Here is a 22,715-nt window from a genome sequence, read left to right on the forward strand (position 1 = left end):
GGGAGAGGCTGCTGAACCCGCCTGCTCACCGCAGCCCCGCTCAGAGACACGTCTGTGACCCACTGACACCTGAGGCTCCCCAGGACCCATGACAGCTCTTTCCCTCCCACCGTGAACATCACCCCCAGCCCTGATTTGAGGTGTTTACCAGTATGGGGGGGCTGCAGGGTCTGGGCATGGCCGGGGGAGTGCTGAGGAAAAAGAGGAAATGGGGAATGGAGAAGTGGGAAGGACAAGAGTCAGGCAGGGGTGGAGACGAACAGGAAATACTGCTGAGAGCGGAGTCGGAGGGGTCCGTGCCAGGTTAGCAAACAGTGAAGTTTCCCATGAAAATTAGGGACAGTGAGATATTGAGAAAGACAAACCAGATGTTTTGGCAGAGGGGCCAGAAGGTGGCTAATTTATTAGTTTCCCCTTTTCTAGAACACACACAGAGAGACTGACAGCTGAGTGTCATGCCCACACACAGCCGCGTCTGCAGTGACAACAGGCTCCGCACAGGAAGCAAGCGGCCGGGGGATGAATGCGGCTGTCGGCTCACCGGTCGACCTCACCAAACACGATATCCTGGGTCCCTAGGGGGCGGGCGAGGGGAGAGAGTGGTGTGGGTCAGGCCCAGACTCATTTGTGCGCACAGAGCAGAGGGTCTGAATCCACGTCCAGGGTCTACGTAGAGGAAGAAGTGTCCAGACTCTGTCCCCACACGGAGTTCCACACAACAGCCCCCCCCCCCCACTGCAGGCCTCGTACCTATGATGGCGACGACGTCTGCCAGCATGTGTCCCTTGGACATCTTGTCCAGGCCAGCCTGTGGGCCAAGAGCAGCAGTGTCAGGCAAGGCCGAGGGATGTTCAGGGCAATCTCAGTCGAAGTCGGGCTCGACTGCACGCACGAACTGGTGGCAGGACCCCTGGGACTAACTCTTACCAGGTGGGCGAAGCCGGGAGCCTTGATCTTGCACCGGTAGGGGCGGCTGCCGCCGTCAGACACCAGGTACACCCCAAACTCACCCTGTCCGGGGAGAAGGAGACCGCCACTGCTGCAGGAGGACGTTTCCCTCCGCCCCACGCCCTCCTTCGCTGACACTGTCTGCAGCCAACAGCCCTCACCTCCCCCTCCCCCCTCACCTTGGGGGCCTCGATGGCGGTGTAGGTGGCGCCTGGAGGGACCTGGTAGCCCTCAGTGTACAACTTAAAGTGATGAATCAGGGACTCCATCGACGTCTGGGGAGGGAGAGGGCGCTTCAGTAAACCAGCTCCCAGCTGTCTCACTGGCCGCCCCAGCACAGGAACTCTCTCCACCCCCAGGAAGACTCAGCGAGCAGGGGAGACTCAGAGTAAGAGAGGCCACAGGAGGGCGAGCCCTTCGCACAGGGCGGCCTCTGCACACAGACTGCAGCCCAGGACACCCCTCCCCAGCCTCTCCCTGCAGACACCTTCATCTCGGCTCTCTTGGGTGGAGACACCTTGGCATCATCAACCTTGATCTCCCCGGGAGGCATCTTGTTCAGACACTGTTCAATGATCCGAAGGGACTGGCGCATCTCCTCCACCCGGCACAGGTACCTGAAAGCAGACCAGCCAGGCTCCCAGCAGAGTCGCCATCGGAGGGCCAGGCGCAACATCTTCGGCCCACCTGGCAGGTGCTGGGCACCTCCCCTGGCCGAGCGCCAGCTGCCACCGACAGCCAGAGTCTGCTGGTTCTCGTCTTGGGCCATCCCCAAGCCCTCTCCTGGCTTGAACAGACCCAGCCCCATAGCAGGCCCCTCTGTTACCACCTTGAGACACCTGGGCTGTGGAACAAGTGGGAGTCAGACAGACTCAAAACAAAAGCAGCAAGTCTTACTCAAGGTCAGCGAATAGGGATGGGACCTGAAGCTTAGGATGTAGTGGAAAGAGCGTGCTCTGGTCTCCACCCCGATGGAATACTCTGGGGGCCGCTCTCTGACCTTTGTGGCTCCGCCTCCTCGGTGGCACCACACAGCCCCAGCTAGTTCTACCCAAACCAGGAGGACGCCCTGACAGCAGGAGGACGACCTGCTGCAAGAAGCACCGGTGTCTCACTCACAGGAAAGAAAGCAGCTGAAAGGAACATTCCGGGACCCCGGCTGGACCAGGAGCAAAGGGGGCCTCACCTGTCGTAGCAGTCGCCACGGGAGCCAATCGGAACATCGAAGTCTACCTGGTCGTAGACGTCATAGGGCTGGGTCTTCCGCAGGTCCCACTGGATGCCGGAGCCCCGCAGCATCACCCCGCTGAGGGGAGCGCACGGTGGCAGAGGTCACTCCGAGCACACCAGGAAAGGGTCTCCCCGCTCGGTCTCCTGATCCCTCAGCCCCCCCCCCCCGGGAGGGAAGCCTATGGCCCCACCTGAAGCCGTAGTTCAGTGCGTCCTCTGCAGTCACGACCCCAATGTCCACTGTGCGGTTTCGCCAGATCCTGTTGTTGGTCAGCATCTGTCAGCCGAGAAAACGCCCTCAAACTTCACGCAAATGTTTCTTTAGAACTAGGGCCCAAAACCCCACAAGTCCTTTCTGGGGAGAAAGGAGGGACTTTTCCCAACAACACCCATCTTACCTCCTCTACCTCATCAATCCGAATAGAAAAGTTCTTAGAAAACTGATAGATGTCGTCCATAAGCCCCAGGGGCAGGTCCTGGAAGCCGGACAGAGGGCAACAGTGAGCACAGCACAGGCCTATGGCCCGGGCAGTGTTCCCATCTGCCGGTGCTGCCCCCCAGTGGCCACTGAGAACAGGGCAGGGACTGCAGCTGGGAGGCGGGCACTCACCTGGTGCACACCACCTGGACGGATATAAGCCGCATGCATCCGGGCCCCCGACACGCGCTCATAGAACTCGAACATCTGGACAGGACACGCAGGGAGCTGCGGACACAGGCCTGGGCCCCTGTGTCTGACCTCGTGGTGGTGCACCCCTGCCCCTCCCAACAGAGGCGCTTAGACTAGAACCAGGTTAAAGACCCCTCCCCCTCAAATGTTCCGGCTGTGTCCTTTCTCCTTCCAACCGTGTTTCTTTTGCCTACCTTCTCCATTGCCTCATCACGTCTTCATTCCCACTCTTCCCTCATACCTTCTCCCTTTCTTCAAACATCCAAAAGAACGGGGTCATGGCCCCGATGTCCAGAGCATGTGTGGTCACAGCCATGATGTGGTTCAGAAGCCGTGTGATTTCCCCAAACAGCACTGCAGAGAGGGGGAGACAGGGACAGGGACCCCTGCTGAGACCAGCCCCAGGTGAGTCCAGGGTCTCCTGCTCTGAGCCGAGACTGGGGGGCGGGCATGGGGGAGGGCCCAGCACACCTCGGATCCACTGTGCCCGTGGTGGGGGCTGGATGTTCAGCAGTTTCTCCACAGCCAGTGAGTAGGCCTGCTCGTTGCACATCATGGACACGTAGTCCAGCCGGTCGAAGTACGGGAGGGCCTGGGAAGAGGGAGGGGCCGGGTCCCCCTCAGAGCCAGGCAGACACCCAAGCATCAGCAGTGTGTGGGGAAGGGACCCTGAGTCGCCTGCCAGCCTCCTTGGCAGAAACTCCCACCAGGAGCAGTTTTCAGCGACCAAAGGCCCCTGACCCCGCGGAGCAGAGCCACACACAGCGCTTCCAGCACAGATGCAAGAAAAGACACCCCCAGATGCGGCAAAGCAAAATGTGGTGACTTTTGGGTACTTCTTCCCTTGGTTTTTAACAGAACACATTAAGTGGTAAACTAATTGAATTTAAACAATGCAGCTGCTACTGGCTCACAACATTCCTGAAAATTGCACATCTGTCCCATGACCCAGGTGACCTGGGTCCAAGCACCATACTGCCAACCATCCTCCAGGTCATCAGTCTTAGGGGTCACTGTACCTATAAGTGGGGACCTAAGGAAGCTGCGATTTGTTTCTGGGATTTGTTTCCCCCCGAATGCCAAGACAGCAAGTCCCCACTGTCAGCTTCCAGGAAGGAGGCAGAGCTGAGACACACCTACTCCTCGGGACAGCCAGTTCCTGTCCTGATGTCACTGTGACGTGGGACAGCGCTACAGGGTTAACTCCACTGACTCCTGGGCCGGAAGCCACTGCTGCCAGGAGTCTCCCTGGGGAACCACAATCAATCTGGTCGGCTGGTTGTTCACCCCGACCCATCCTCCTCTTATCAAGGCCTTTCTTCACGGCAGTTAAAAAAAAAACCACTTTGGATTCCTATCCCGATCCAACTTCTTCAACTCCGACACGATTCTCTAAAAAACGATTCCGTCACAAACTCCCTCCCGGTCACTCTGACTCACTGGGTATTTCGACAACAAACTTAGACGGCTAGACAATACAAGAATCAGCTATTAATCCTGGGGAGCTGACGTCTCTCTCTTCTGTCCCTGCCCCCAGGGACCCCGGCTTTGACGTCTGACTGCGATGTAAGAGCTGGGAAACTGAGGCACTACAGGAAGGGCAAAGGGGTAGCCAAGTCAGCCAGAGAAAAGCTGGGCGTGTAGCTCTGGCTGCAAAGCACTTCTGCCTATAAACCAAGTCCAGATGTCTCAAGTCACGCATTCCCTGCAACATCCCTTCCTCCTCCCAGCCAAGACCGCCCTGATAGCCTCAACAGGCTCCTCCCCTCGAAACCCCCCTCCCAGGAGTTCCGTGGGCAGCAAGCTAGTGATGCCCAGGTCCTGTGCCCAGGCCCCCACACACCCTCACCTGCAGGTAGGTCTTGTACTCAATGAGCTTCTCGGTGCCTCGGTGCAGCAGCCCGATGTGGGGGTCGCACTTGCGCACCATCTCCCCGCTCAGCTCCATCACCAGGCGCAGCACACCATGGGCTGCCGGGTGCTGGGGCCCGAAGTTCAGGGTCAGGTTGGACACTATCGTGTCCTTTGGAGGGTCCACATCTGACAGTGGGAGACAGTTCAGAGCCAAGTGGCAATTCCCTTGAGAGCGCCCAAGAGGCAGCGAGGCTCAGCCTATCCCTGTCCCTGTTCTCTACCCTGTGGGCTTCCCCATCTTCAGGATGACCCTTGGTAGGAAAAGGGAAGGAAGCTTGAAGCTTTCTGAGGACAGGGACCACAAACCCACTCTTCCCACCTTGCCCAGAATACCCTTTAAAAAATAATAACAATAATAACCCTGGCTGGTGTAGTTCAGTGGATTGAGCGCGGGACTGTGAACCAAAGGATTGCCAGTTCAATTCTCAGTCAGGGCACATGCCTGCATTGTGGGCCAGGCCCCCAGTAGGGGGCGCATGAGAGACAACTACACATGGATGTTTCGCTCCCTTCCCATTTCTTCCCCCCTATAAAAATAAATAAGTAAAAAGCCTAAAAAGTAATATTAATTACAGATGACACTGACCTGGCTCTTACCATGTGGCTGGCACTATTCTAAGCACTTTACTTATTTTAACTAATTCTCATAACCACTATGTATTAGGGACTACAGTTACCCCCACTGTACTAGTGAAACTGAGGCCAGAAAGGATAAATGACTTTGCACTAAGTGTGTTGGTGGCACAGCTGGGACTACTAGCTCGGCCGGTCCTGCCCCAGGGCCCCGTTCGCACCCACCAGGATGCACTGCTCTCCAAACACCTGACCACGGCCAGCATGGCCTAGACACACGAGTCTCACTGCTAGTAAAGGATAGGCCTGACCCTCAAGAAGGCTACCATTTGATGTGGGACATAAACACATGGGAGAAACTAGTAACACGGCCCAAACTGTTAAGTTACCGATTGAGAGGTCAGCCATTCAGCACTTAAAGGGAAGAAAGAGCACTGTGGGGGCTTGAAGGACCAGAGCTGGCTCTTACCTTCAAGTGACTCGGGGAGGCAGAGAGGCCTCCCAGCTGTGGAATCAGCAACGCCAGGTACCAGGAAGGAAGTACCTGGATCAGCGTTGGCAGGCAGCCTTACAGAAGGCTTGCCACATACCAGTCACCACACTGAGGGGCTCAGGTAACTGCTACCTCATTTAATCCTAACAGTAAGGCTGCAAAGCAGGCACTGTATTCACTGATAAGTGGAGAACTGAGATTTGAAACTAGAGCAGAACTTTTGAAATTCTTCACTGTAGGCTTTGGAGTCAGGCAGACCTGGTACAGTTCCACCAGTGTGTCCCTGATCCAGCTCCCACTTCCCTGGGACACACCAGCTTCCTTCTGGGATCTGTCATGAGGGTTATGTGAGAGGATGTACACAGAGCACTTAGTATATGGGAGCTCCCACTACTGTGACTGTTTTCAAAAAGTAGCTGGAAGTGCCTTCGATGGTTCCTGGGCATGAGAATGACTGACGCAGTAAAACGATGTTCGGGGACGATGAAGGCAATGACAGTGCAAGATAGCTGGACAGGAACAAGGGCGGGGGCAGGAATCCAGAGAAGAGACTCTTGAAATAATCAAGGTCTGAGAGAGAATAAACGTGAACAAGAAGCAAGGGAGAGAGGCCCAGATGTATGAAAGACCTGCAGGGCTTGGCCATGTAACGGACACAGGCTCAGAGAGCGAGAGATGAAACAGCAGGGGCAACTGACAAGTTTCGATTCTGAGCCATGGGGAGACTGGCAGTCCACTGGCCAGACTCAGAAGTCCAAGCAAAAGGCTGGCTTTGACGGAGGAAGCATGTGTGTGCTCAGGAAGGTTCCCTGAGTGCAACAGTGGGAAAAGCCCCTTCTCCGGCGAGGGAGACGGACACATGTTGAAATCTGGAAACAGCGGGCGCTGAAGATGTAATTTGGTAGGGACATTCCAGGGTTGGCTGGGACCTACTCTTCCTTTTCTCCTGGAAAGCTCTTTTGTTCCTTTTCCACTTGTCAAATACCTGCTATGACCACTATTATCATGTCTGTAGACCTGCATGGTGAAAGGATCAGAAAGGCTGGGGGCTGGGCACTCACCATTCCAAGGTGGAGGCTTCCAGTGGGCTGTTTCCTTGGTGGGATACATGATCGCTCCCCCAAACTGCTCTGCCCACTGCACATCTGGCTGCCACTGCCGGGCACCCCTAAGGAGGTAAAAACACAGGGCTGAATAGCGCCTGGCTCCTGTCCCCACTCGCTCTGGAGGGATAAGGTGTGCAGAAACCCAGGTTAGGTCACCTGCACAGCTTAGTGTACTGTTGGCAGAAGCAGCCGGACCCCTAGACGTTCCATCCCCCTTTCTATTCCCAGAATCGCTCCATCCACGACTCCGGTGCACAAAGGCCGGGACCCCAGATCCTTCAACGTCCGGTCTCATTCGGACACCTGTCCAGCTGAGCTTCAGTGCGAGAAAGCTGCTCTTTCAAGGTCAGCGGGCGACACAGAGGAGGGTGCTGGCTCCTTGGCTTGGCTCATGTGTGACCAGAGCAACACACAGGGCCGGCGCGGGGTCACCATTTGGGTTTTTCCTACGGGACACTATTTCCACAGTGAGAGGCAGGGTCTCCCCGCACCTGATTTCACCGCTGACCGAAAGAGCTCAAGAGCCTCTTCCCTCTCCCAGGGCCGGCGCCGCGGCACCTGGAGCCCGAGACTGCAAGGGGTCACAGGCCGGGGTCACCCTTTCTTAAACGACCTCAGTGGCCGTGGAGACCCCAGCCTTGGAGACAGTGCGCCGGGGGGCTTCCCTGGGTCTCACCTGCTGGGCTGCACCGGCAGCCGGCCCCCGGCCCCCGGCCTCAGCACCTGGGCGGCGGTGCCCCCGATGCCCCGCAGAGCTCTTAGCGCCGCCATCTTGCCCACTGCGGACGGCGGGAGGAGGGCCGGGCGGAAGCCCCGCCTACGCACCTCGGGGCGGGCTTCGCGTCTATCTGCACAACGCGGCCACCATCTTGGAAGCTGGCAGGATCGTCGATCAGCACGGGGAAACATCCGGTTCTGGGCTTCGGCCTCCCTGTGGCTTGAATAAAGCGGACTGAGGGAGGTTATTCCCTCTGCTCCGCGCCTGCTTTCTGGGCGGGAGCTCAGGGAACCTTGCACTCTCCCGCCTGCACTGCCCCTGCCCTCCTAGGGTAGCCCCAGGCTTTATCAATTACCCGGCACCTGAAAGCCAACTCCTTTGCATATGTGGCACGTGGCTTAGGCAGAAGGGCCCCTAGTTAGGGCTGGGCGGTCTGAGGGCTCCGCCAAACCTACTAGAAGGAAGAGCAGGATGCCAAGGCCACCAGCGTTGGAGCCCTGAGGGGGTGATGGAGGGGCGGTCTCCTGGAGCGACCTGCTGTCTTCAGACCCAGACCCAGCAAGCAACCGTAGGGGTGCTTCACACCCCGCTTCCAGCCTGGGTCGGTCTGTATCCCCTCTCTTCCAGACCCTGACTCAGTCCTGGACAAAGCCACAGAAATGTGATCACCACCAGGCTCTGATCCCCATGCTGTGCTGAGGAGACAAAAAAGAGCCTTTCAGCCTTGGAGGCGGGTTCTGTTCTCTCCCAACGCCCTGAAGCCCAGCTCCAGCTGGGCCACCCCTGAGTTTGCACGTCCCCCCACCCACTCACCCTGAACCCCTAGGAGTCCGTGGCCACAGCCCACCAGCACTGCAGCAGGGTGGGGCAGACAGAGCAAGACAGAGACAGAGACGGGATTCTCAGCTGCAGAGAAATTAGGGCAAGCCGACATCTAGCCTGGGAGTTGACCTAATGGGAACCGTACCAAAGGCTGCGGTCATATCCCTGACTGTAGGAAATGACTGGGACCTGGGTAGGCTGGACTGCCCCCACAGAGCCAGGCAGAGGCCTTGCCTACCTGCCCCCTGGTTCCCCAGCCTTTCTCTGGGCCTCTTCTCCTTGGGAACTTGGAACAGTGTGTGGTGATGGGGCAACTGCATCAACCTGCCCTAATCCAACCTTGCAGAAGTCAGGGCAGACGCTGAGCCGTTTGGCCCTAAGGGCAACTTGAGCTGGAACTGGGATTGGGGATCCTGGGGGGCTGCCTAGGACACTGCATCTTTTGTACCTTCTCCCCGCTGCGGGCACCCCCCACGCACCGCCTGTGACTCTGAGGCCCTTTGTCTCTCACTGCTTAGTCACCCGCTTTGTCCTCATCTAAGAGTGGGGGGGTGGACAGGGGCAGTAGGAGTCCTCTGGTGATAGCGCCTCCTGCCCCTGCCCCTGCTGGTCTTCCAGCCTTTGTTTGAATCCTGCAGCCCCAACCCCCTCCGCTTAGGACCAGGGTCAGGGCCTGTGGTGGGTCAGGGGTGGGTCTGGTAGTGGGTGATACAGGAAGCAGTGGGAACCAGAGCAGGTATTAGTGACCTGAGTGGGAAGGGAGGGGGAGGAAGTACTCTGGCGGATATGGTGTGGGGACAGGAGGTGACAAGGCAGAGAGTGAATGGACGAATGGCGGCAGGTGGTCATCTCTGGGAAAGGGAAGGAGCTGTTGACTGCGCCCTCCTTCCTGGGGATATCCTGGGGAAAGGAGTGGCCACTGCAAGGGGTGGGCAAGCATGGCCGGACTTTGGTACCCCTTGCCCCTTGCCAGGAGAGCCCACTCCCAAGACCTGATGCTCAGTGTTCTCCAGACCAGGACCGAGGCGTCCTTTGCTTCCTGTCCCTGAGGCTGCCTCTTCCTCCCCGTGGCACTTCCCCACCTCCGGTGCCTAATTTCCCTCTGCAAGTGGCCTCCACCCTCTCCCTGTCCCACTGGAATGAAAAATAAAAGATGACTGGGTATTCCAGGAAAATCGGGTTCTCGGGGCAAAGTGGGGCCAGCAGAGAGAGCTGGGTGGGGATTCCCTCAGACGGCCCACACTGGAGCGCCCCTGGGTTCCTGAGACTGGAGGCTGGGGAAGCAGGAGCAGGGGCCAAAGCCTGGGAGGGCTAGAGGAGTCGGGCCAGGGAGTGGGATTCAGGAAGTGAGGGGGGGAGCCCCGGCGGAGTGGGGGCGGACGGAATGGCTGTTCCAGGCCTTGGAGGGGTGGGAGGAGGTAACTCAGGAAGGGGGACCCTGAGGGAGAGAAGGGAGTTAAAGAGGAGGGGGTGCCACCCCGGGGCTTCTTCCTATAAAAGGAAAAGTGGTGACCCTCCCACCTTGTTCTCAGCCCCTGCCATGTGCCCATTCCAGGCAGACTTGAGAGAGGGGAAGGGAGGGAGAAAGACAGGGAGAGAAACATCAGTGTGTATTTGCCTCTTGTGCACCCCCTACTGGGAACCTGGCCTGCAACCCAGGCATGTGCCCTGACGGGGAATCAAACTGGCAACCTTTTGGCCGGCACTCAATCCACTGAGCCACACCAGCCAGGGCAAGGCAGTAAATTTCTTAATCTCTGTTTTCTCAGCCCCATCTCTGGCTGGACCATGTGAAGCCACCTCTGTCTTTGCTCAGCTCCTGACACTTCCTTAACTGTTCCCTCCCCTCCCCCTTGGTCATTAGGGCTCTCCACTCCAGAACCTGCCTCCAGGGGTTTACAGGACCCCTGAGGAAAGAAAGGCCAAGCCAGCATAGTGAGTGGGAGCCAGAGTTCTCCTGGGACCTGGTCCTTTCTGCGCTGACCGGCCCTTTCCCAGACTTCCCTCTTGGGGTTTGTCCACCAAATAGGGAAAGAGACAGCTGAGTGCCGTTGGTTTTGGGAAAAGGCGATGTCATCAGCTGGCCCGGTGCCTGTGACCCATCCTCCATCTGGCTGCTCGGGGTCCCCCTCCCCCAGGGCAAGTCCCTTTTTTTTTTTAAAGGAAAACAAAAACTAGTTTTTTGAAGAATGAGACACCCATCTGAGTCTTACCAAAGGAGCTGAATGGCTTGCAGCTCAGCCAATCGCAGAAGCTGCGGGTGCTTAAAAGAGCTGGTGGGGCGAGTCTGGGAAGGACCCTCGGGGAGACCCACAGACACAGAAGCGGGAGAAAGGGTGGGAGCGAGACAGAGACAAGGGCCCGGAGGTGAAGCCAGTGTCTGGGGGCTCAGAGAGGGGCCAGAGACTCTGGGGGAGGCAGAGGCAGGGGAAGACAAAGACCCAGGACAGAAGGATTTGCAGGAGCTTGGCCACTAGGCACCTCTCCCAAGCCAAGGGGCAAGTTTTCTCCATCTCTCTAAGGGTCCCCAGCCTTCTGCCCCTGCCCTGGTCCAAGCCCAGGTTGCAGAGGGGCACTTTCCACAAACCCAGGGTGTGAAGGGTGAAGGACTCAGTCCCTGCCAGCTGCAGTACCGTGTGCCATGTGCCAGACAGACCCGAATCCCGGGAGGGGCTGGGCTGGCTGCTGGCTGTGGGGAGCCCGACCCAGTCCTCCGCTCCTGTTCCCATGGCTGCTGCTGACCTCCCTCCTGCCCTCCGCCTGGCCGGCCAGCCTGCTCCCCTGGGAAGAAGAAGTCGTGTTTCCAGAGCAGCTCAACGGCAGCGTCCCGCCTGGTCCCGGCGTCCCTGCCAGGCTGTGGTACCGCCTGCCGGCCTTTGGGGAGACACTACTGCTAGAGCTGGAGCAAGACCCGGGCGTGCAGGTCGAGGGGCTGACAGTGCAATACCTGGGCCAGGCGCCCGAGCTGCTGGGCGGGGCGGAGCCAGGCACCTACCTCACCGGCACCGTCAACAGAGATCCGGAGTCGGTGGCATCTTTGCACTGGGACGGGGGAGCCCTGTTAGGCGTGCTGCAGTATCGGGGCACCGAACTCCACCTCCAGCCCCTGGAGGGGGGCACCCCTAACTCCGCCGGGGGACCTGGGGCTCACATCCTACGCCGGAAGAGTCCTGCCAGCGGCCAGGGCCCCATGTGCAATGTCAAGGCCCCTCCTGAGAACCCCAGGCCCACCCCCCGAAGAGCCAAGGTAGGACGCCCTGGAGTCTGTTCTGCAGCTACCTTCCGCCATGTCTGTCCCACTGACCTCCGTGTCCCCTCTCTCCACCCACTTCCACTTCTGGTCATTCTGCTTCTCCCCTCCTACGGCCTGCCTTTCCGCTTCCCATGAGCCTTTCTCGGGAAGAGGCTGGCTTCTCCCTGCCCTGACCCTTCTGCTGGCCAGACCCTGATCCCCAGGAAGGTCCCCGGAGGTGGTCGGAGGCCCTATGCTGGGAGTGACCCCCCTCCCCACGCAGCCCCACCTGGCATCCAGCTGCTGCCACCCCCAGGGAGAGGGCTCTCCTCACAGTCCCTTGGCCTTGGCTCTTTTCTGTGCCCCAGGTTTGATTTTCACCCCCACCCCCCACACACCAGCTGAAGGAGTGAGCTTTGCAGCCCCAGGGCTTGGCTTCTGGCTTCCGATGCTGCTTTGCAAAGTATCCTGGAAAACTGTACCCCAGGACAGAAGCGGACGGGAGGAAAGGCATCCCAGGCCTGGTCCACACGGGCCGGACTGCAAGGCGGCCTGAGGCTCCATCCTCTGGTCCCGCCCACTCCAAGTCTCCCCTCCTCCCTCCCTCCCTCTCCAGCTTTAATCCAGACCAGACGCTCCCCCAACCCCCGCCCACCCGCACCCGCCACGCTGAGATCTGGCCCTGGCCCTAGATGCTGACTGAATTGTTCCTGTGACCACACGGGGCAGACACGTCAGCTCAGCCCCCCAGCCACAGCCAGGCCTGGTGGGGCCCCAAAGCCCCTCCCAGAGGCAGCCCAGTGGCTTTTCACCCCTGGGGCCCAGGCGGGCCTGGGGGGTGGCCGATCCCCTGGCCTCTCCATGTCTGCGCCCACAGCTGATTACTCAGAGCCATCACAGAAGCCTAGAGTTGGGGGTCAGGAATCTGGAGGGTGGGGTAGGCTCAGCCCAGCCCGCTGTACGGAGCTCCAAGTCCAGGAAGCGCTGGGGTGGAGACACCTCCCAAGGTGTCGGAGGCTCCCTCAGGGTCCTCCTCTCTTTCTCTGCAGCGCTTTGCCTCCCTGAGTCGATTCGTGGAGACCCTGGTGGTGGCGGATGACAAGATGGCAGCATTCCACGGCGCAGGGCTGAAGCGCTACCTGCTCACGGTCATGGCGGTGGCGGCCAAGGCCTTCAGGCACCCGAGCATCCGCAACCCCGTCAGCTTGGTGGTGACCCGGCTGGTGATCCTGGGGCCTGGCCAGGAAGGGCCGCAGGTGGGGCCCAATGCCGCCCAGACCCTGCACAGCTTCTGTGCCTGGCAGCGCGGCCTCAACCCCGCTGAGGACTCCGACCCCGCCCACTTCGACACAGCCATTCTGTTCACCCGCCAGGTGAGGCCCCCAAACAGCACTCAGCCCCGCGGGCTCTGGGAGGCCCCGCTGCGCGGAGCAGGGTGGAGAACGTGCCCCACAGGTGTGCGAGGTGCCTGAGCCCCTGCTGACCTGGGCCCAGTGTCTCGGTTCCTCATGCATCTTCTGTAACCCCCCCTCCCCAGGACCTGTGTGGGGTCTCCACCTGTGACACCCTGGGCATGGCCGACGTGGGCACCGTGTGTGACCCGGCTCGGAGCTGCGCCGTCGTGGAGGATGATGGGCTGCAGTCGGCCTTCACTGCTGCCCATGAGCTGGGTATGGGGGTGTTGGGGATGCGCGAGAGAGTTATCGGGGTGTTGGAGGCAGGGAGGAGACAGTGAGCGCCCCGGGGTGCAGATGGGGGTGTCCCGAGGTATTTCCTCCTCCTCTCCAGGTCTAGGCCTGGGGCCAGAGTCCTCTGCACTGGGTGCGGACAAAGCCTTAGGTTTTCCTGAGTGAGATAGTGTGTGGAAACCTGTTGCAGCTCTGTGTGTGGGAGTGTGAGCGTGTCTGTGTGTGGCAGTGTGTGTGGAGGGGATAGCACACACTGAGAGTCAGGGCTGGAATGGGCGGATTCAGGGCCGGGAATGTCCGCTACAGGAAAGTGGGCTGGGAGGGGCCCCGGCTGCATTCGGGCAGGAGGGGAGGCGGCACTCTGGTGGGGCTACGTACTGAGGAGCCCTCAGAGCACCAGTGGGGATGGGGCGGGGTGGGACCATCCACAGTGGTACCAGGTTCAGGGGGCCCTGCAGCCCCCGGTGGGCACAGGGCGGGGGCTCGGGACTCCAGCGGGGCCTCTGTTGTCACAGGCCACGTCTTCAACATGCTCCACGACAACTCAAAGCCCTGTGTCGGCGAGAATGGGCCCGGGAGCACCTCTCGCCACGTCATGGCTCCGGTGATGGCCCACGTGGACCCCGAGGAGCCCTGGTCCCCCTGCAGTGCCCGCTTCATCACGGACTTCCTGGACAATGGCCACGGTAGGCAGGCGTCGGCAGGGGCACTCCCCTTTCCTGGGCTGGACGCAGCAGTTTCTGCCCACAACGCACGGGGCTGGCTGCCCGCCCTGCAGCGTGGGACGGGGTGAGAGACGCTGCTGTCTTTGTGTCCTTCCCACGTCCTCCCAGATTCAACAGCGCACTAGGGGAGGCAGGCTTGGCTCAATAGAATCAGAACTGGCCTTCGGAGGGTCCTAGCTGTCCACCACCGGTCCTGGAGACGGTGGCCTTTTCACTTGAAGTGTGCCAGCCCAGTAGGGTGACCGCCCGCCCCACCAGTCAGCAGGCTGTTGGAGCGACACAGACTCAGCAGCTCTGTCCTTGGTCAGAGTAGGGAGGAGGGTAAGCACTCTGCTGCTCTCCTGATTCTGTTCTTCAGACGAGTGTGGATGTGTACTTGGATGTTTCTCGGCCTGCGTGGCTGATCTGTGACAGGTGTGATGATGGTCACTGCCTTGTGGGCACTGGGCAAGCTGCTGGCCGATACTCATCGCGTAACATGTACAGTAAACTGTAGCCACTGTTGAAAGCTTCCTGCAGGCCTAGGATTGGGGTCCTAGGATCCATGGGGCCCCAGGGCGACCAAGCTCTCAGAGGACACCCTCGAGGGCCGCCTTGGCTCCTCTGACCCCACCCCCTGACCCCTCCCAGGCCACTGTCTCTTAGACAAGCCAGAGGCTCCCATGCACCTGCCTGCGACTTTCCCTGGCAAAGACTATGACGCTGACCGCCAGTGCCAGCTGACCTTCGGGCCTGACTCCCACCACTGTCCGCAGCTGCCACCGCCCTGTGCTGCCCTCTGGTGCTCTGGCCATCTCAACGGCCATGCCATGTGCCAGACCAAGCACTCACCATGGGCGGACGGTACCCCATGTGGGCCCTCACAGGCCTGCATGGGTGGCCGCTGCCTCCACCTGGACCAGCTCCGGGACTTCCAGGTGAGCCCCCGGCAGGGGTGTGGCAGAGGGCCCAGGGCCCAGGAGGGGCCATGCTTACCGCCCTGCCACTCTGTGCTTCCGTAGGTCCCACAGGCTGGTGGCTGGGGCCCCTGGGGCCCCTGGGGCGACTGCTCTCGAAGCTGCGGGGGCGGCGTCCAGTTCTCCTCCCGTGACTGCACGCGGCCCGTCCCCCGGAACGGCGGCAAGTACTGCGAGGGTCGCCGCACCCGCTTTCGCTCCTGCAGCACCCAGGACTGCCCAGCGGGCTCAGGTGAGGCTGGGAGCAGCTGGACCCCGGTCCTGGCAGTGGAGGGCAGTGACGTTACCCTTCAGGGCCCTCCGCTGGCAATCTGGAGGGGAGAGGGGCCAGCTGGGTGGAGGTCTGAGGGGCAGGCGCAGGGCTGGTGGGGTGGCATGAGGGGTGGGTGGCCTGACCACGCCCGTGACCCCTTACAGCTCTGACCTTCCGCGAAGAGCAGTGTGCTGCCTACAACCACCGCACCGACCTCTTCAAGGGCTTCCCGGGGCCCATGGACTGGGTCCCTCGCTACACGGGGGTGGCGCCCCGGGACCAGTGCAAACTCACCTGCCAGGCCCGGGCTTTGGGTTACTACTACGTGCTGGAGCCACGGGTAAGGGCAAGGATGCCCAGGCGGGTCTGGGCTCACCCCGTCCCAATGGTACCTTGGCTATCTTCCCTTTGCTTTTTTAATTGATTGATTTTAGAGTGAGGGAGGGAGGGAGAGAGAGAGAGAGAGACATTGATTTGTCGCTCCACTGATGTATGGATTCATTGGTTAATGCTTGTATGTGCCCTCACTGGGGATTGAACCTGCAAAGTTAGCGTGTGGGGATGATGCTTTGACAACTGAACAGTCCTCCGCTGCTGGCGGCCCCATGGCCATGCCAGGCCAGCCCAGAGGTCCATGGTACCTCTCTGCTTGGGCACCTGGCACACAAAGCCCAGAGGCTGGATAAGTGGCCCATCAGGCAGTGCTGGCTTGTCCCCCCTCCCTCGGCCTCTCCTCCTCTCTCCCACGCTCTGGGTTGTGAGAACGCAAACCGGTGGCCTTTCAGGCAAGTCTCCGACCCCCTTTGCACGGGCCCCTTGCCAAGTCACAGGGGGGCCTCAGCAGCTCGGGGTGGCCAGTCCCTCACTAGACAGACCTCCAGGACACAGCGACCTCCCTCTGCTCCCTCCTTGTGATAGGACCCAAGGGCCGAGGCTGAAGGAGGAAGACAAACCCCGGCAGTGGGCTTGCTCCCTCAGCCCCTGTGTTGGGGAAAATTCCCGCGGGGTGGCTGCCCTCTAGCGTCGGTCTGGGCGAGTGCTGTCCGGTTTAAGGCTGGGTATTGGGACTCAGGCCCTGGAGTGTTTCCCATGTTGGCTCTCTGCCTGCCTTCCAGCTCTGTCAGCTTTGGACACGTTCCTAATCTTCTAGAACCTTGGGGTGCCAGCTCTAGAACCCTTCAGTTGGGGTTGTGAGAGTATGTACACGTGTTTAGAAAGCACTTAACATGACGCCTGACCCAGAGACGGTGCTGTGAAGGTGGTGGCTTTCTCTTATCCTTCTCATTGTCCTGCTGATGGTCTTGCCTAAAGGGGCCCTCGGCTTCCCCCAACTCCCACCTACAGCATCCCCACCCCCACTATGGGATATGGGTCTTGCTCAGTTACCAGCCCCTCTGGATGTGGGAGGACTCCTTTTCATCCCTCCTCCTCTTCTCCTCAGGTAGCAGATGGGACCCCCTGTTCCCCAGGCAGCTCTTCAGTCTGTGTGCAGGGCCGCTGCATCCATGCTGGCTGTGACCGCGTCATCGGTTCCAAGAAGAAGTTCGACAAATGCATGGTGTGTGGTGGGGACGGTTCTGGATGCAGCAAGCAGTCTGGCTCCTTCAGAAAGTTCAGGTTCGTCTGCTATTTCCTTCCCCCTCCTACCTCCCTGGACACTATTCTGGGCCTGGGGGATATGAGGCGAACGCAGCGCTGTCCCCCCTCTCAGAGTCTAGTGGCAGAAACAGTCCTGAGCGCCCAGTGACAGTGGCGTCCCCGACCTGTCCAGCAGGCTCCCCTGGGTCAACAGTGGGAACCAGATGGCCACCAGTGAGGTCAGGCTCAGAAGCGAACCTCAGTGAGGGGACAGCGTATATAATGTCCAGAGGGCAGAGGGCAGAGACACATCTGCAGGGAGCTGAGATGCGGCTGGACACCTCACTAGGTCTGCGAATAGAGCCCTCCACACACACGTGCACAGTCACACATGTATGTACACACACTCCCCCCCACGAAGCTCACAAGGCTGAGGGGATTCAGAAGGTCGCTGAGCTCACCTGGACCCCTTCCACACAGGTATGGATACAACAACGTGGTCACTATACCGGCGGGGGCCACCCACATCCTGGTGCGGCAGCAGGGCAGCCCTGGCGTCCGGAGCCTCTACCTGGCGCTGAAGCTCCCTGACGGCTCCTACGCCCTCAACGGTGAATACACGCTGACACCTTCTGCCACAGACGTGGCACTGCCCGGGGCCGTCAGCCTGCGCTACAGCGGGGCCAAGGCGGCCTCCGAGACACTGGCTGGCTATGGGCCGCTTGCCCAGCCCTTGACACTGCAGGTCCTGGTGGCTGGCGACCCCCAGGACACACGGGTCCGGTACAGCTTCTTCGTGCCCCGGCCGCCAACCTCCCTGCCACCACGCCCAGCTCCCCAGGACTGGCTGCACCGCAAGGCACAGATCCTGGAGGTCCTCCGGCGGCGCCCCTGGGCGGGCAGGAAATAGCCTCACCATCCCGGCTGCCCTTTCTGGGCACCGGGGCCTGGACTCAGCTGGGAGAACGGGGCTTCACGGGGCCCCACGCTGGACATGTGGGGAGGGGTGAGCCCCACAGCAAGGACGCGCAGGCTGGCCCTGCCCCTGCCCGGTGGTCCTGCCCTGGCGGCGGGACGGTGGATGGAAGGGGCTGGGAGGCAGCCTCCTGTCGGAACTGGCCCCTCGGCCCTGCTGGTCACAGGAGGGAGGGGAAAGCAGGGTGGCCTGTTGTATTTATTTAGTATTTATTCAGTTTTATTTAGCCCCGAGGAAGGAATCCTGGGGAAGCTGACCCTTACCCCTCGTGACCCTCACTCTGGCCAGGAACTCAGGGTGCAGGTGACGACCTTGAGTGACCTGTGTGTGTCCGTGTGCGAAGGAGTGTGTGTGTGCTGGTGTGTGTGCTGGTGTGTGTGCTTGTGTGTGAAGCGTGTCCCGCCCACTCTCCTCTCGCAGAGATGTACCTCCTGGGAAAGGAGATTCAAGGGTGCAGCAGGTCTTCACAGAGTAAGGGATTATCGCATTTTTAAATATAAATTGAGCTCTACTATGTATGTGCCCCTTTCGGAGGGAGATGCGGCTGCATCCTGGCTCCGAGTCAGTCTCCTCGACCTTCAGTAAGGACACCGCCCTTGGAGGTGTGTTGGGCATTAAAGTGATGTATAACACGCAGCAACCGGGCACCCCCTCTCGGTCCCTGCCGTGTCGGTGGGGGTTGCTGGAAGGCAGCAGAGAGCCATGTCAGCAAAGCCTGCCCTGACTCCTGGCTCTACTCCTCTGGTTGGCGGAGCCCTCGATTCCGAGTGACTGAGAGAGAAAGAATGACTCTGTCCCTGACCCAGAGGTCCCCAGTCACGTGAGACAAAACAAACACTCAACTCCTAGTGCACCGGACGAGGACACGAAGGTGCAAGATCACAAGAACCATGTACTTGGACGCAAACAAGTGCTTAGGAATGAGCGTGACTTGGGGGTCTGGGGGAAATGCTGGGGTAGAGCATGCTTTGGAGCTGGGTGGGGGCGGGGCTCTGACTTGCGGTTCATCGCAGCAGCCAGTGGCGCTGGGTAACTCGCTGATGCCGAGCCTTGGGCTTGCTCAGATGTACAAGGGGGCTAACAATACCAGTTCCCAGAGGGTGTTCCTGGAAACAGACATTACAGTATTTTCAAAAGAGTGAAGACTGTCCCCATGTGAGTGGTTATCTCTGTGAATCCTGAGTGACAGCATCCCCGATGGACCAGTGTAAGCCCTGCCTTTGATATAAACTCAGAATGCACGCAGTGTGGTTTGGTGTAGGACAGTCAGGGGGGCGAGAAGGAGCTGAGAGGGGAGCTGGGCGGCCAGCAGGGGTAGACCCTTACTCGAAGGGCAGTAAGCTACAAGGGACATTTCTACTTCTGAGCATGTGACTTCTGTAAAGAGCTTGAACCCTGGCTGGCGGCTCCATTGGTTGGAGCATCGTCCTGTAGACCGTAGGGTTGCAGGGTCGATCCCCAGATCAATGTTTCCCTCTGTCTCTTTCCCCCTTCCTCTCTCTCTAAAATCAATAAATATCTCCTGGGGTGAGGGTTTTCCTATTTTTAAAGAAAAACTTGAGCAGTCCTGTGTGTGTCATGAAGGGAGCAGGCTGGGAAAGGGTGGCAGGTGAACCCTGCAGGAATTTGGAGTCTTGACTGGCAGTAGCTGCACTTCCAGGGCTGTGGGGAGGAACTGGATGTGGGGGGTGAGGGAGGAGACCCTGAGGGGAGGTGACAGAGGGGAGGGCAGGGCACTAGGGAGGCCTCACTTGGCCATGGTAGCTGGGGGTAGGGAGCTGGGAGCAGGGCCCAGGTAGGTTGTGGAGGGCGTGGAGACTGTGTGCTGCCCTCCCTGAGTGGGCCCAGGCCTTACACAGCCCCCTGCCGTTCCCTAGACCCAAGGGAATGGGGCCACCGCGCTGTCTTCCTTCCAGTACTCATGGCCGCAGGCTGCGCTGGGCCCTGGCTTTGCCTGCTGTGGGCCAAGGCCAGAGTGATCTAGAGCGGTTTCCTCTAGTTAGCAAAATTAGACTGCCGATAATGTGAGCAGGAGTAGAAACGGGACCAGAGCAGGAAAACCAAAAGCGGAGGTATTGAGGCACTGGAGTACCTACGTGGTTTTAGAGCCAAAGAGAGGAAAGGGGATGAGACAGGGACGGAAAGGCCAGTGAGGCTAAGGCGGTGCGTGCCCTGGCCCTGGGGAAGTTCCGCAGAGTCCGCACAGCCAGCCGTCGTGTGGGAAGGTAAGTGTGCGTGCGTGAGCTTGAGGCAGCAGCTGTGGGATGGGCCTGCTTCAACCCTGAGATTCTCTGTTTCTGTGGTTACAGCAGAGGAATCTGGGCGTGTGTCCAATCACCACCTCGGTGGGGGGTGGTGGCGGCGGAGCCGGGTTTCTGGGGGTGCTGTGGGCGGGGCCACTCACATGCCCACTCCATCCCAGCCCCATTTCTTAACCTCCAGATAGCATTACAGTATTTTGTTTTCTTAAACACCAGATTGACAGTAAATGACAAAACCAGTAGTACCTCATTGGCCAGGGCTTGTGGTTTTAAGAAACTAGAATTTAACGTATCAGCACTTCATTGGTTAAGAGGATGCTTCTGAGCCAATCGCATACGTTTTCCACTGGCCATTGCTGGGCGGAAGCCAAAGCCACTGGCGCTGCCTCACCAGCTCGCTGACAGCTGGGGGAAACCACCAGTTCTAAAAATGCACCGAACAAGTTTGGGAGGGGAGGGAGGGCCAACAATGGAACAACTTCCCTAGACAGGACCTTATATGGGGATAGGCCTGGGGGACTCCAGTAGCCTTCGGAAGGAAAGAGAGGGTAAGAAGTAGGTTTAGGGCGTCCCTTGTACAAGCCTTTGGACGTAAAATCTCACAAGCGCACGTGACACACACATGTCTAACTCCACAGAGACACACAGCACATTCTGTGGATAATGTCAGTGCAAATAAGCATCGAGAGGCTGAAAATTTGAGAATTTTGGCCTGGAAACGATTCTGAGGAAAACATTTATTAATCTAATTTTAAAATTTATTTATGGGGATAAACCATTGGGTTAGATTGTCACAGCATCCGGGAAGGATGCCGATTTTAGAGTTAGACTGAACCCAAGCTTTCATGGGACTCTCAGTGTCCTGATTTGTAAAATGGGCGTCTTGTTGCCTTCCTTGTGTAGAGGTCAGAACCTAAGAATACGGTGAGAATTGTCAGCCCTGCCTGGCTTCTAATAAGTGTCCCACCTGCTGATTCCCTCCCCCTCAAATCTCCTGGGGGCCTGTTGCCGGTCCCCTCCCACTCCTGCATTAGCATGGGAGAATAATTGCACCAGCGAACTATTGGGGTCGGATCTACAAGGGGCTATTTTGTAGAATGTGTGCCCTTTAAAAGGTCTGGGTTCTAGTTAGGGGATGATAAAAGAGAAGACATGGTCCCTGTCCTCAGAGTTCGTAGTCTGGTGGCTGAGTCAGCTAAGACAAAAATTTCAGAGTTCTGGTGAGTGCCATGATCGCACAGACAGGGGACAGGGAAGTGCTCCTGGTGAGGGGTCCCCTCCCCTGCCAGAGTATGCGGTGAGCTGCAGGGGTTCTTTGGTGTGAGTAGGGTGGTGCTGGAGGAAGACAGCATTCCTGCTGGCTCAGCTCCTGGGTTCCTTTCAGGTATGCAACACCTCACTGATGGAAAGAGAGAGCGGCTTTGAAGCTGCGGGGTGGCACCACCATAAGGAGCTGAGCAGGGCTGGACGGGACTGTTTTGGGAGAAGCCACCATTGAGGTGGGATATGTTGAGTGCGAGAGAAAGAATTCTAAAGATATTTAAATGAGTTGACTTGTTCCCCTGTTCCACTCCCTCTCCTAGCTTCTTCTGTTTCCTGGAGAAACTAAATGGAGATTTAAATGATTTTAAATTAGTGTTTGTTTGGGTTGTTTTTTTTTTGGGTGGGGGTGTTTTTTTCAAGGCTGGATTTCTTTTACCGCATTGTCATCTGTCCTGATTGGACCACTAGGGGCCCAGGATTTATTCAGAACGTAGAAAGGCAAGAAAGTGTGATGCAAACCAGCATATTAGAATTTAAGTTTTCAGAGATGTAGCAGTTCCAGGTGATGATGAAGTCCTGGGTGTGGCCAGGGTGGAGTGGAGTGGAGATGTAATTTCCTGGAAACAGGATGCAGGGCAGTTGTTGGAAGACCAGAGGCAGAGATGGGGATTTAAGGTGAAAGTCACCTTTCCTGGAGCAACACCACTGAGAACCACATTTCTGTTCTTTCCACTGCACAGGGACCTCCTTAAAAGCCAGGGCTTCTATTCACCATCATTTTTGTGCTGAAAATTCAATTGTACTGGATATCTGCTGTCTGCCAGCACTTTTCCATAGTTCTAATTATTACAAAATCCCTTAGATGAGGTTTATCTGTTAAATGACAAGTATATTGCTCAACATCACACAGCCCGTGGGCTTCAAAGCTGGTGTTGCAGGCAAGTCCAGGGTTTTCTCATTTTGAGCCTCCACAGGTGCCTCAATTCACTGCGTCTAAAATTTAACTTGTCTCCTCCACCGTTTTCCCCAAATGTGCCTATTGTAAGTTGTTTTTCATTCAATGGTAGCACCATCCATCCAGTGATCCACATTAGAAATCCAAGTCATCTTACCCTGGCAGGGTGGCCCAGCTGGTTGGAGCAACATCCCTCAACAGGTGCCGTTTCGATTCCCGATAAGACACATACCTAGGTTGTGGGGTCCAGTCCTCAGTCTGGGTGCAAATGGAAGGCAAATGATGAATGTTTCTCTCTCTCCTCCTTCCTCTCTCTAAAAATCATTGAACATATCTTTGGGCGAGTATTAAAAA

General features: G+C 58.4%; 2 protein-coding genes across 6 annotated transcripts; one reads left to right on the forward strand and one right to left on the reverse strand.

Moving 5' to 3' along the window:
• Positions 1-369: 369 nt before the first annotated feature.
• Positions 370-12,287, reverse strand: NDUFS2 (NADH:ubiquinone oxidoreductase core subunit S2). Of its 4 annotated transcripts, none has more exons than XM_053659370.1 (15): positions 12,105-12,287; positions 7,760-7,865; positions 6,890-6,996; positions 4,698-4,888; positions 3,320-3,440; positions 3,090-3,202; positions 2,789-2,863; positions 2,577-2,654; positions 2,370-2,455; positions 2,135-2,254; positions 1,436-1,565; positions 1,128-1,223; positions 928-1,011; positions 751-808; positions 370-575 (listed from the first exon to the last, which is right to left on the reverse strand). In XM_053659370.1, exons 1-15 carry the CDS (start codon positions 12,268-12,270, stop codon positions 538-540), a joined length of 1,569 nt encoding a protein of 522 aa, XP_053515345.1. In that variant the 5' UTR covers positions 12,271-12,287; the 3' UTR covers positions 370-537. The 4 variants fall into 4 exon arrangements, with proteins under 4 accessions (XP_053515345.1, XP_053515344.1, XP_053515346.1 ...); XM_053659369.1 differs by having other exon boundaries at positions 7,760-7,871; XM_053659371.1 differs by lacking the exon at positions 12,105-12,287 and adding an exon at positions 11,108-11,132 and having other exon boundaries at positions 7,760-7,871.
• ADAMTS4 (ADAM metallopeptidase with thrombospondin type 1 motif 4) lies at positions 10,740-19,509 on the forward strand. Of its 2 annotated transcripts, none has more exons than XM_037149879.2 (9): positions 10,740-11,721; positions 12,756-13,079; positions 13,244-13,376; positions 13,910-14,080; positions 14,750-15,036; positions 15,121-15,307; positions 15,493-15,668; positions 16,770-16,945; positions 17,548-19,509. In XM_037149879.2, exons 1-9 carry the CDS (start codon positions 11,116-11,118, stop codon positions 18,086-18,088), a joined length of 2,601 nt encoding a protein of 866 aa, XP_037005774.2. In that variant the 5' UTR covers positions 10,740-11,115; the 3' UTR covers positions 18,089-19,509. The 2 variants fall into 2 exon arrangements, with proteins under 2 accessions (XP_037005774.2, XP_037005764.1); XM_037149869.2 differs by having other exon boundaries at positions 17,387-17,907.
• The last annotated feature ends 3,206 nt before the right edge of the window (positions 19,510-22,715 follow it).

The sequence above is a fragment of the Artibeus jamaicensis genome, unplaced genomic scaffold (genome assembly GCF_021234435.1).
Source record: "Artibeus jamaicensis isolate MK-2021 breed Jamaican fruit bat unplaced genomic scaffold, CSHL_Jam_final scaffold_625, whole genome shotgun sequence".
Lineage (NCBI taxonomy): Eukaryota > Metazoa > Chordata > Mammalia > Chiroptera > Phyllostomidae > Artibeus > Artibeus jamaicensis.